A 12,411-nucleotide genomic window follows, 5' to 3' on the forward strand; every position below is an offset into this window, starting at 1 on the left:
GAAGTGTGTGGGTCCTTATAAGACTTAAACTGTAGATGTGGATGAATAACATTCTAACTTTGGGTGACTGCATGCCCTCCTGCATTTCCTGATCATGGATGCAGCAAGCTAAACATCATGGTAGCAGTGGTGGAATGGTCAGATAATAAGAATTTCTGCCAACTTCCTAGAGACTCAACCAGTCTTGTATTATCTAGGACAAGCTGTAAAAGAAATGATCTATGATCTCAATCAGTTTACTGCTGTGATACATTAGAATGGTAAAGCATAGTAATTCCAGTATATCCAGCATTAGATCATACAGAACTGTGTGTGAAAAGGAATTTATTTCTCATAGAACACAGCTGGGTTTAGCAACACAGACATCCCTGATGATCAGAACAAAGGGACTGAGCACAGCATAACTAAGCACTAAAATGCTTTAATGTTTGTGGAATCATGAGTTACTGTGAAACCAGTGTAGAAAGAGAAAATGAAATCTGCTAAATAAAAGAAAAGGAAGCAGGTCATGAGAGTGAGAATACTTCATGTAGCTCTGATTTCTGGCCTGGAATCATTTCCAGAGCTGGAGTTGTGAAGGTAGAAGACCCGGATGTGATGTTTATACAATTGGAGAGCCATGGACCGACTGCTCCCACCCATGAGACCCTGAAAGATGACATCACGAAGAGCCATGAGAGAGAGGAAAAGCCACTTAACTGTGTGCCTGGATAGCAGCATATAGCAATATGCAGTATATATCCCAACTACAGACCTGTTCATGCTACTGCCTGCTGTGATATATGAAGCAAGTTGGAGCTTATCAGGGAATTGAAGATACAAAAGAGGAGGAGAAAGGCAAGAACATGGCATGTAGTCTGTGGTTTGAACTTTCTCCAAAGGCTGGTTCTGGAACTGATGGTGACAGCCTGGGCCACACTGAGGACACAGGTGGTACAGATAAAGAGGCAATGGCCAACCCTCTCTATATAAATTATAGTTTTACAACCAACATCACCTGGGAAGTTTCTGAAATAAAAAATTGTAGATATGTGTCTGACTCCAATGCAATAAAGAATAGTATGTTTACAAAAGCCAAGTGGATTAGAATAACATCTATATTTTTCTTCTCAGGATCCACAAAAGCATACACATGCCTTCTAAATACAAAGATGTTTCTTAAAACACCAAGTCCTGAGAGTGAAATGAAAATTATTCTCTGCATGAGGTTAACCCAAATTGTCTTCATGCCTAAAACTAGGAACAACTTTCTGAGAAACATAAGAACATAACATGGTATAGTTCATGCCTGTGGGTTTTCTGTCTTCTTCAGTGAAATGAACAGCGTAGTATGTAAATGCACAGAACTCACTGTTTACAGATACATGACTTGGTTCTCACACCTTCTGTTTTTGCTTCCCCTGACCTGGAGATGATGATGATGACAATTGGATGTGAACACCATGCGGATACATTCACTGCCTTTTCAGAAGAGTGTTCTTCATATCCATCATCTCTAAACCTTTCTCCATGAGAACAACCAAAGGACAGCATCACTAAATTTTTAAGCCATGATGGTGAGTATCAGTTTAGATGCCTCTCTTCTCAGGTCCACTTTGCCATCCTGTACACACTCATCTCTCCAGTAAGTACTGAGATAATAGAAAGTTGTAGCTTCTCAAAGAAGTATACTTGCCCAAATGGGATTGATTCCCAGGGAACATCATGGGCTTTTCTTTGTCTCCAACTCTGAATTGACCTTGGCAACCAATAACATGTAGATTGATTGGGTAGGACAGTAGTTTGTCCATCTCCTTGCCTTGAGTGGGATGTTGTTATTAACCTCTATCCCCTATCATCTCATGTGCGGTATTATATTAAAGATAACCTGCCCCCACTACTTTTGTGCTTTTTCTGACCATTCCCTAAGAACATGCCCCCCAAGGAAACACCAAACATCAAACCTCACCTTACGCATTGTTTTTGTGGACTCCAAACAAAGGCACCTTCTAACTTTTAATTTATAAGGTTTATCAAATATGTGATTTTTTTTTATCAGCCAGTAACTCTTTCCCATGTAAATGACAAGTAACCTAATACCTCATTCTGATTTGTGTAAATTTACCCTTGGCGTCCATTTTCTGTTTTCTCATTTTTTAAAGTTAAAATTAGGATTAAACTATAAACGAATTCATTTTCATTCTATTTTCACAAATCTTGAATAGATTTATGTGGGAACTTTGTATCTATTTGTCTCCCAGAGTTTAGCTTTCTCTACAGGCCATCAAATTCTGCTGTACTTATTGATCAGTACCTTGCCTCGTTGTCTTCTGAGAGGCTTTCTCTGGCAGCAAATGGAAACAAGTGCTGGGGCCACAGACTGGTAAGAATAAACACTGTAAGGCAATTTTAAACACATTTGAGATATAAAATACATAGGAAAGCACAAGAGAAACATCAACTTTTACAGAATTCCATCAGAGCTTGGAAAACAGCTGTACCTGAGAGCCTCACTCCAGTACACAATTCTGTTTAAAAATACTTCAGGAACATTGTGCCACAGTGACTAGCTCTGACTTATGTTCACTCATGAGGGCTTACACAGAACATGTGTCATTTCCTAGGTCACTTTGCCGCCATGCCATCCTCTATAAGCTCCCTTAGCCATGAAGTCTCTTAACGACAATAGAATAGTAACTAGGACACTTGTAACTGATTCCTTCCTTGGATGCTTTGCCACTTTAAAAGAACATAACAAAAGACAGACCATGTGACTAATCCTACAATGCTCATCAAAATTAGTAGATGAATAAAGCCCTAATTTTTTAATGCTGCATTTGTCCTAGAAGCCAGGTGGCCAGATAAGACATACATCTCCACTCGCACATACTCTAGGAGACAGAGTACTATTCCTCAAGGAATACGAGATAAAAGAGGATTTCAGAGATATTAGAAAATTATCTGAGTTGTAAACTAGCAGAGTCGTTGAGTAGCTTTCAAGTCTATTTCCATTCATCTCAAAAGCATAAGAAACAAACTTAGATTACTTCATTTCCAAAGGAAATATCTTTAGAAGAAATGGAGAGGAAATGACAGCTTTGGACAACCATGTAATTTTAGTTCTTACTTCAAAAGTCTATATGCCACAAAATTTGAAAATCTAAATGAAATGGGCAATTATCTTGACAGCTACCAGTTACTGAAATTGAATCAAGATTAGATAAACAAATTAAATAGCCCTATATCTCATTTAGAAAAAGAAAGTCTCATACCAAAAAAATAAAATAAAATAAAATAAAAAATAAAAAACTCAGAGCCAGATGGATTCAGTGCAGAATTCTACCAGACATTCAAAGAAGAGTAAATACCATTTATCTCCAAGCAAATTCACAAAATAGAATTAGAAGGAATATTACCAAACTCATTCTATGAGGCCACAGTCAACTTGATATCAAAGCCACATAAAGACTCAACAAAGAAAGAGAATTTCAGACAAATTTCTCTTATGAACATTGTTGCAAAAATATTCAATAAAATATTTGCAAACAGAATCCAAGAACACATCAAAAATATCATTCACCATGATGAAGTAGGCTTCATATCAGGCATGTAGGGGTATATTAATATATGGAACTCCATCAATGTAATCCATTAATAAACAAGCTGAAAGAAAACCCCCACATGAACATCTCAGATGCTGTGAACGCATTTGACAAAATCCAACATTCATTCATGTTTAAAGTCTTAGAGAGATCAAGGATACAAGGCCCATACCTAAGCATAATAAAGGCAATATACAGTAAGCCTATAGCCAACATCAAACTAAATGGAGAGAAACTTAAATCAATTCCACTGAAATCAGGGTCAAGACAATGCTGTCCCCTCTCCATATCTCTTCAATATAGTACTTGAAATCCCAGCTAGAGCAATAAGACAATTAAAGGAGATCAGGGGAATACAAATTGGAAAAGAAGAAGTCAAATTATTACTATTTGAGAATGATTTGATAGTATACATAAGTGACTCCCAACATTTTACCAAGGAACTCCTAAAACTGATAAACACCTTCAGCAAAGTGGCTGGATAAAAAATCAACTAAAGCAAATCAGTAGCCTTTCTGTATACAGATAACAAATGGGCTGAGAAAGAAAATAGGGAAATTACACCCTTCATAATAGCCACAAATAATGTAAAGTATCTTGGTGTAACTCTAACCAAGCAAGGGAAAGACATGTATGAAAAAAATGACATCTTACTAAAAGCAGTCTACAGATTCAGTGAAATTCCCATCAAAATTCTTTCATAATTCTTTACAGACTTTGAAAGATCAATTCTCAACTTCATACAGAAAAACAAAAAACCCAAAATACCCAAATTAATCCTATACAATAAAAGATCTTCTGGAGGAATCCAGGATCTCAACCTGTACTATAGAGCAATAGTAATTAAAAACAGCATGGTCCTAGCAAAGATATAGATTGGTTGATCAATTGAATCAAATTGAAAACTCAGAAATAAACCCACACACCTATGGGCACTTGATTATTGACAAAGAAGCCAAAATCATACAATGGGGCGGGGGGAAAGCCTCTTCAAAATATGGTGCTTGTCTAACTGGATGTCTACATGTAGAAAATGCAAATAGATCCATATTTATCACCCTGCACAAAACTCAAGTAGAAGTGGATTAAAGACCTCAACATAAAACCATATACACTAAATCTATTAGAATAAAAAGTGGGGAAGAGTCTTCAAGTCTTTGGCACAGGAGAAAACTTCCTGAACCAATAGCTCAGGCACTAAGATCAACAATTAATAAATTGGATCTCATGAACCTGAAAAGTTTCTGTAAGGCAAAAGCCACTGTCAATAGAACAAAACGATATTCACCAACCCTACATCTGAGAAAGGGCTAATATCCAAACTATATAAAGAAATCAAAAAATTAAACACCACCAAATCAAATAACCCGATTTAAAAATGGGGTACCGAGCTAAACAGAATTCTTAACAGAGAAATATCAAATGGCTAAGAAACAAAGAAATTCTCAGCATCCTTATTCATCAAGGAAATGCAAATCAAAATGACTCTGAGATTTCATTTTACACCTATCAGAATGGCTAAATTCAAAAACTCATGACACCACATGCTGTCATGGATATAGAGAAAAAGGAACACTCTTCCATTTCTGGTGGAAGTACAAACTTGTACAACCACTTTGGAAATCATTCTGGCATTTTCTCAGAAAATTGGCAATAGTGCTACCTCAAAACCCAGCTGTACCACTCCTGGGCATATACCCAAAAGATTATCCACCATACAACAAGGACATTTGCTCAACTATGTTCATCGCAGCTTTTTCGTAATAGCCATAATCTGGAAACCACCTATATGTCCCTTAACCAAAGAATGGATAAAGAAACTGTGGTACATTTACACAGTGGAATACTATTCAGCTATCAAAAACAAGGAAATCTTGAAATTTGCAAGAAAATGGATGTAACTAGAAATGATCACCCTAAATGAGGTAACCCATACCCAGAAAGGCACACATGGCATATACTCACTTAAAAGTGGAATTAGCCCAACATAGATGATCTCTGAGAGACCCCACCCAGAAAGGGATCAGGACAGGTACTGGAACTCACAGCCAGACTCTAGGAGAAGTGCTTTGAGTTGTATGGAAGAGTTTGGGGATAGAAGGCAAGGGTGGGGTTCAGCAGCTTCACAAGGAGACTATCAAGGTTGGCAGATCTGGACCCAGGGGGTGCTGCAGAAACTGATGTACCAACCAAGGTCATTGCAAGGGAGAACCTAGAGCCATGTTTAGATGTAGTTGATGGGCAGCGCATTCTTCACTTGGGGAAAGGGGAGGGAGAATGGGGGACTACCTCTGACATGAACTCTGGTGCCCAAGATTTGATCACTGCCCCCTGGAAGAGGGGCCCTGTGGGCACATAGAGGAATAGGACACAGACTATCCAGATGAGACCTGATAGGCCATGGTCAGACGCTAGAGGAGGAGGACTCCTCCTGTAGGAGGTCTAGGGGAGGGGAGTGGAGAGGAAGATAGATGTAAGGTGGGAGGTAATGTGAATAAATTATAATTAAGAATGAAAAAATAAGATCTAATATGGTTAGAATTGTCCCACATTGTCATCACTAGTTTCCTATCAATGTTGGAACATGGCAATATCTAACAATTGGTGACCATATCTGCTACGTTGTGATGACTTCCCTTGTCTCACTGTCACCTGCATTGTGCTGTGCAAACACACCACAGAAAAGGGAAATGTCCTCACCTCCACCTACCCCACCCTACTCTCCTCTTTTGACCGAAGCATTGCCTGCAGCTCCCAGTGCTAATGGCAACCCAAAAGTCACCCAATAGGAATAGCGGAATGGGAAGGTGGTAAGAATTCACTGTCCACCTTCCTAGCAACCATTATCTAGCCTTAAGTGGTCTTGTACAAGTCTTATTCTTTAAGTAAATTATTATAATATTTAATTGATTTAAGTTTGGATATATTTTATTAGAATACTGGGACAAAATGTAATATGGTGGCAAATGTTTCTAATGCCCAGGTAGGGGGATTCCTAGACCAAGACTTGGACTACAAAGTGGCATTCCAGGCAGCTGATACGATATACTATGACACATACATGACAGTGCGTATCCCGACCTCATGAAGGAGCTGAAGGAGGAGTTTATCTGTGAGAACTGAAGGATTTAGCAGCAGGGACATCTCTGCTCAGCAGAACAAAGGGGCTGAGAACAGCATAACCAAGTACCAGACATGTTTTAATATTTAGTATAAAGGACTCATGTGTCACCATGGAACCTATGTAAAAGGAGAAAATGAAGTCTGCCCAATAAAAAAAAAGGAAAAAGGTCATGAGAACGAGGACACTCTGAGAAGCTCTGATCTCTGGACTGGAACTATTTACATGCTTGCAGCTATGAAGGTAGAAGACACGCTTGTGATGTTTATAGAGGTGAAAAGAAATGTATCCACTGCTCCAGCCCATGAGACTCTGAAAGATGAGATCACGAACAGTCATGAGTGAAATGAAAAGCCACTTAACTATGCTCCTGGAAGGCAGCATATAACAATACCCAATATACTCTGCAATTACAGATCTGTTCATGCCACTGCCTGCGGTAATATAGTACAATAAGTTAGAAGCTGTGAGGACATTAAAGATCCAAAAGAGGAAGATGTAGATAACAACTTGTCTTGCTGTCTGTGGCCTGAGCTTTGACCAAATGGTGGTCCTGAGACTGATGGTGAGTACCTGGACCATACTGAGGAGAGAGGTGGTGCAGATGGAGAGGCCTCGTGCCATCCTCGCCAGAAAAACTACAGCTTTACAGCCAATATCTCCTAGGAAGTTTCTGAAATAAAACACTGTGGCTATGTCTCTGATCCCTGTGCTACAAATAATGACCATATTAGAAAATGCCAAGTGGATGAGAATAATGTCAACAGTCTTTTTCTCGGTCCCCAAGGCAGAAGTATATACATGTCTCACAAACATTAGTATATTCCCAGAAATTCCAGGTCCAGTAAGAAAAAGGAAGATTATTGTCTGGATAATGTTATTCCAGTCCATCTTCTAACTGCATGCACAGGCCTAGGAAAAATCATTTGAGAAACATATGTAAGATCCTCTATTCCTATTAAAAGAATGGTGTCAAGTACATATACATACATGGTTCTTTCCTTGATGATGTCTGATCAATATTCTTTGAATTTGTTGGTGTCATTTGGTTTTGCTTTGTATTTTTCATCCCCATGGAAGTGCTGATAGCTACACTTAGGGCATAAACTTGAAAGTTTCCTGCCTTTCACAGCAAACATCCATCCCTCAGGTTCATATGGGCATGCATTCAGACAAAAACCAAATACATGGCATCATTTTGTCAGTTTTCAAACCAACACAGTCCTGAGTATTACTTAGCCTGACAGGCTCCTTCCTTTTCCCTCATCCCACCCAATATGACCTCAGGATACTGGACTGTGTTGTTGCTCCTGACCTATTCACTGCCCCATATGCAACCATCACTCAAATGGTGGTTGAGCTAATAAAAATCTTTCAGCTTCTTCAGAAAATTTTGCTTAGCCAAATGGATCAGCTTCTTAAGGGGGGCTATATTGCATATTCCATTTTCCATATCTCTTTGCCTTAACTGGCACAGAAGTTAATATTTTGTGAGAGGTAGGGGACAAAAGTCCTGTCCTCTCACATGAAGGTGGGAGTAAACCTGATAGCACTTGTCTTGTGTTCCCAAATTTTTATATATGTCAAATCTTTTTGAAAGTCATTTTCTCTTCCTCCTACCTACCTATCTCTCACTGTCTGTTTCTACTGTGAATTCTCCCCCAAACAAAACACCAGGGAAACATTTCCTAGCTCACCTACTGACCTGATGAACTCTTAACCAAAGATGTATTTATCTGACTATATATTTTAAGGTTTGTTGAGTCACACAATTTCTCCCCCACCTATAAGTAAGTTTTCCCCAATATTCCACAGTAATGTGCAAACACTTTATTAAGTGTGTCCTCTTTAATATTTCTTCTTATATGTATTATAGCCAAGTCAAGATGTTCCTTTAAGAGCTAGGGATAAAACAGTCTGGAAAAGGCTTGCTGTGCAACCATGAAGACACAAGTTATGATGCCCGGCACCCAAATAAAAGCTGGTGGAAGAAGTGCAGGGTTGTAGCCACAGCATTCATGGGAAGAGTTTTCATGTGGAGACAGGCAGGTCCTTGGAGTCCAGTGGCCAGATAGTGTAGTAGAATCGATGGGTATTGTGTTCAGAGAGAGAGACTTTGATTGAAAAAATTAAGGCAGAGACCTATAGAAGCAGACAGCAATGATGTCTCTGGCCTCTGTTCACACACACACACACACACACACACACACACACACACACACACTTGAACTGCACACATGTACATGTAAACTCCCGTTAACATATACCTATAACACGTGTAATGCTTTTGAAGCAGAAAACTAGTCCATTCGCTTCAATTTTACAAAGCACTCAGAATACATTTCAACCTTAACTGACTTTGTCTTTCATAATTTAGCACCCTCTTCTTATGAAAATTATTTCTGAATTACCTTCACCCCCTCAAATGTAACATTGGTCTTCACCTTGCCACAGATACATTCTGGTCAATCTTTGCCAAATCCCTACGCTGCATGGCTACGTGCTCCCATGTTTCACACATTAGCTCAGAGTTTCACGCCCTGTGCTTTCCCTGAACTACCTGAGCTGTGTTTCCTGTATCTCTGCTTCTCTCCCACCCTGGGTACTAAGCATGCCTCAGAGTCACTGCTTTTGTTTGTAAAATCTCTTTATTTTAGCATTACTATTATTCATACAAAATAGTGTGAGTTTTAAATAAGGCTCTTCTTCTCCAACCTCACAAGAAGCAGAGAGAGCATTGGCAGCTAACTTAAAGGACCACTTCAGTTGTTCCCTTTTTTATGACATTTGAAAATTTAGTGGTCTGAAAAAGTCAACTTAATTTGGACAACACATCTGGTAAATAAATGTCAGGCTTCCACCAACTTAGGGAAAGACGTTGATTATCCTTTAAGAAACTTACAGTGATGTGATTTTACTTGCAATATCTCTGTATCTTATGATTTGGTGAGGTTTTGAGGTGTACTTCTATGTTCTTGGAGCTACCAATAGTAAAATTTGTAATAATGAAGTAGTTGCTTTCCTTAAGAGGGCTGCATCTGGACTGAAAGACCTACAAGTCTAATGTCTACAAACACACATCTAATCTAGAGCTGCTATTTGCATATATTAATAAGCTTTCACAGGCCTCTCACATCCATTATGTAACAATAAATTTACTCTGTATAAATCTAATGAAGTCAAGGCTTTCTATAGCAAACGATGTGGGAGTGGGTTACAAATACATCGAATGCTTGAGAAGTACCATCAACTTTAGAAGTGTAAAGTTCAGGGTACCGAAAAGATGCCTAAGTTGGTAAAATGCTTGAAGTAGAGGCATCAGAACCTGAGTGTCATGCCCACCCAGAACCCCCACTGAAATGCAGGGTGTGGTAATCATACTTTTACCAATGAGGATGCACAGACAGGAAGATCTCTGGAAGGACTTAGCCTGCTAGCCTAGCCTAGGAGAAGCAGTGATCTTCCTGAAATAGCAAGTTTTTCTTCCCACATCCAGCACTCTCTCTCTCTCTCTCTCTCTCTCTCTCTCTCTCTCTCTCTCTCTCTCTCTCTCTCTCTCTCTCTCACACACACACACACACACACACACACACACACACACCTCTCTCTCACACACACACACACACTCTCTCTCTCTCTCTCTCTCTCTCTCTCTCTCTCTCTCTCTCACACACACACACACACACACACACATTTTGGCATGCAGAAGCGCATTCTTTACTATCAGCTATCTCAAACACAGCTCTCTCAGTTTCTGCATGTATCACATTATTCATGTTATTTGGCTTTCTCAAATCTTGTGTTTTCATCTATGGTGCCTTGTCCCATGCACATATACTGTGAAGTGTCAAGCACCAGGAACAGAATTAATTTTCAAAAAAATAATAATTTTTCTCTTCTTACCTGTCCTTGTGGTGTGCTCTCCCCACAAATTCTGTACAGTTGTGCACTGTATTATACTTTGGAAAGTTCACAAAAAATGAAATCAGAGTCAGAAAGCAAAAGCATCCCATCTGCAAAAGACTGAAGAACATATGAAATAAGATACAGAGGTCAGATCAAATCTTTGATTCTTTTGAGGGTAAAATCCATAAGAATGTGGAAAGAGTAAGTGCTTCTTTACACCCAGACTGAAATGCCACCAGCCCCTGGGTTCTGTCCCTGCCTGGCCTGTATAATGAGCAGTTCTGTCTGGCACAATTTACCAAAAACTGATACTAACACTCCCTAAACAAGGTTCTGGATGATAGCTGGAAATTGATAAACTATTTTCTCCCTGGGTCCTGCCACCTTTCTTTTGCACAGTGACAGATTACTAGGGCCCTGCTTTTTCCTACCTAGAGCCTCCCTGACTCACAGCTCCCCTTCTAAATTCAAAGGCAGCCTTAGTCCACAAGACATGGCAGCACTCACCTACGGTCTGTGCAAGGCGCAGGGTGGTCATCCTCAGAGCACAGCCAGGCCCTGTTTATCATTCCCTAGTCCCCATGCTCACAGCTGTTCTCACTGCTGTTGAGAGTTTGGCATCACCAGGGGAAAAGGGCTCATTCTGCACATCTCCATCCCCAAGGCCAGCCTGCTCCCTGCTTCTCTGACATTTGCTGATCCAAAGTCATTATGATTATAATTACAGAGATTGTATGCGTGTGTGCATGTGAGTGTGTGTCTGTGTGTGTGTGTGTAAGAGAGAGTGAGAGAGAGAGAGAGAGGCAGAGACAGACACAGAGACACAGAGAAAGAAGGGGTGGTAGAGAGAGAAGAAAGAGAGACAGAGACAGAGACAATGAGGGAGAGAGAGAGAAGAGAGAGAGACTGAGAGAGAAAGACAGAGACAGAGAGACAGAGAGAGTGTTGAGTGGGGGAAGAACACGTTGGTATTTCTGGTAGAGATAGATGTGTGTGTATGTTTGTGTGTGCGTGCATGTGTGTGTGTGTGTGTGTGTGTGTGTGTGTGTGTGCACGCATGCCAATGTGTTATATGAGACAGGAAGTGAGGGCAAGCAGTGACCTGACTTTGTTCAGTTCTTTTCTCCTTTCCTTCACTGAAGCCAGAAACTGATTTAGAAGAAACATTGAAGAGTCTAAGATGGTCAGTTTCTGAATGCTTTCAAAGTCTAGTAACCCTGATAATAAAAGGTGATCAAGTGCTGGAGTCACAACTAATCACTGACTGTTGGAAGTGACATGTCTTGGTTGTTCATGTTTGTCTTTGCATGGACATGGGCATCTGGATTTAGGTCACTGGTGAAGTTTCTTGGACTAGATATCTGGTCTCACCATTGTTTGGTGGGTGTTTAGACCTTTGATTGTTTTTCCCTCCACTTGTCAGGTTGTGGGCCAGCTGAATGATATCCTAGGGGCTTCTTGGGGTAGGTGTGTGGATTCAGAAGTGGTCTCATCTCAGCTAGGGCAGGTGTCACTCCTGACTGAGCCTAGAACTAAACTTTCCATAAGTGCAGAAGAATCTTCCTGCCACGTTCAACATCACTGGATACTACAAGGCATCCTTGAGTGTCAGGAACCTGGGCCACAGTGGATGTGGGTGGTGCTCCGGGTGACAGGTCACAGGATGCTACAACATCTACAGGTGGAGGTGGATTCACTGCAGGATACTTGGTGTTCCTTATCCAGAGTCAGGGACATAAGGTGTCATACACCCCAGACTTTAACTCCTTAACTATGGAGCCGACTGTCTGGTGGACAACTAGA

The 12,411-nt window shown here is 40.2% G+C and overlaps 1 protein-coding gene and 1 pseudogene across 1 annotated transcript; both read right to left on the minus strand.

Annotated features, from left to right (window-relative positions):
- Positions 1-331: 331 nt before the first annotated feature.
- LOC127186933 (putative vomeronasal receptor-like protein 4) lies at positions 332-1,228 on the minus strand (annotated as a pseudogene).
- A 5,459-nt stretch (positions 1,229-6,687) lies between these two features.
- On the minus strand, positions 6,688-7,593 carry LOC127186934 (putative vomeronasal receptor-like protein 4). Its single transcript, XM_051143210.1, has one exon. The coding sequence runs from the start codon at positions 7,591-7,593 to the stop codon at positions 6,688-6,690; it is 906 nt and encodes a 301-aa protein (XP_050999167.1).
- Between the last annotated feature and the right edge of the window lie 4,818 nt (positions 7,594-12,411).

The sequence above is a fragment of the Acomys russatus genome, chromosome 3 (assembly GCF_903995435.1).
Source record: "Acomys russatus chromosome 3, mAcoRus1.1, whole genome shotgun sequence".
NCBI lineage: Eukaryota > Metazoa > Chordata > Mammalia > Rodentia > Muridae > Acomys > Acomys russatus.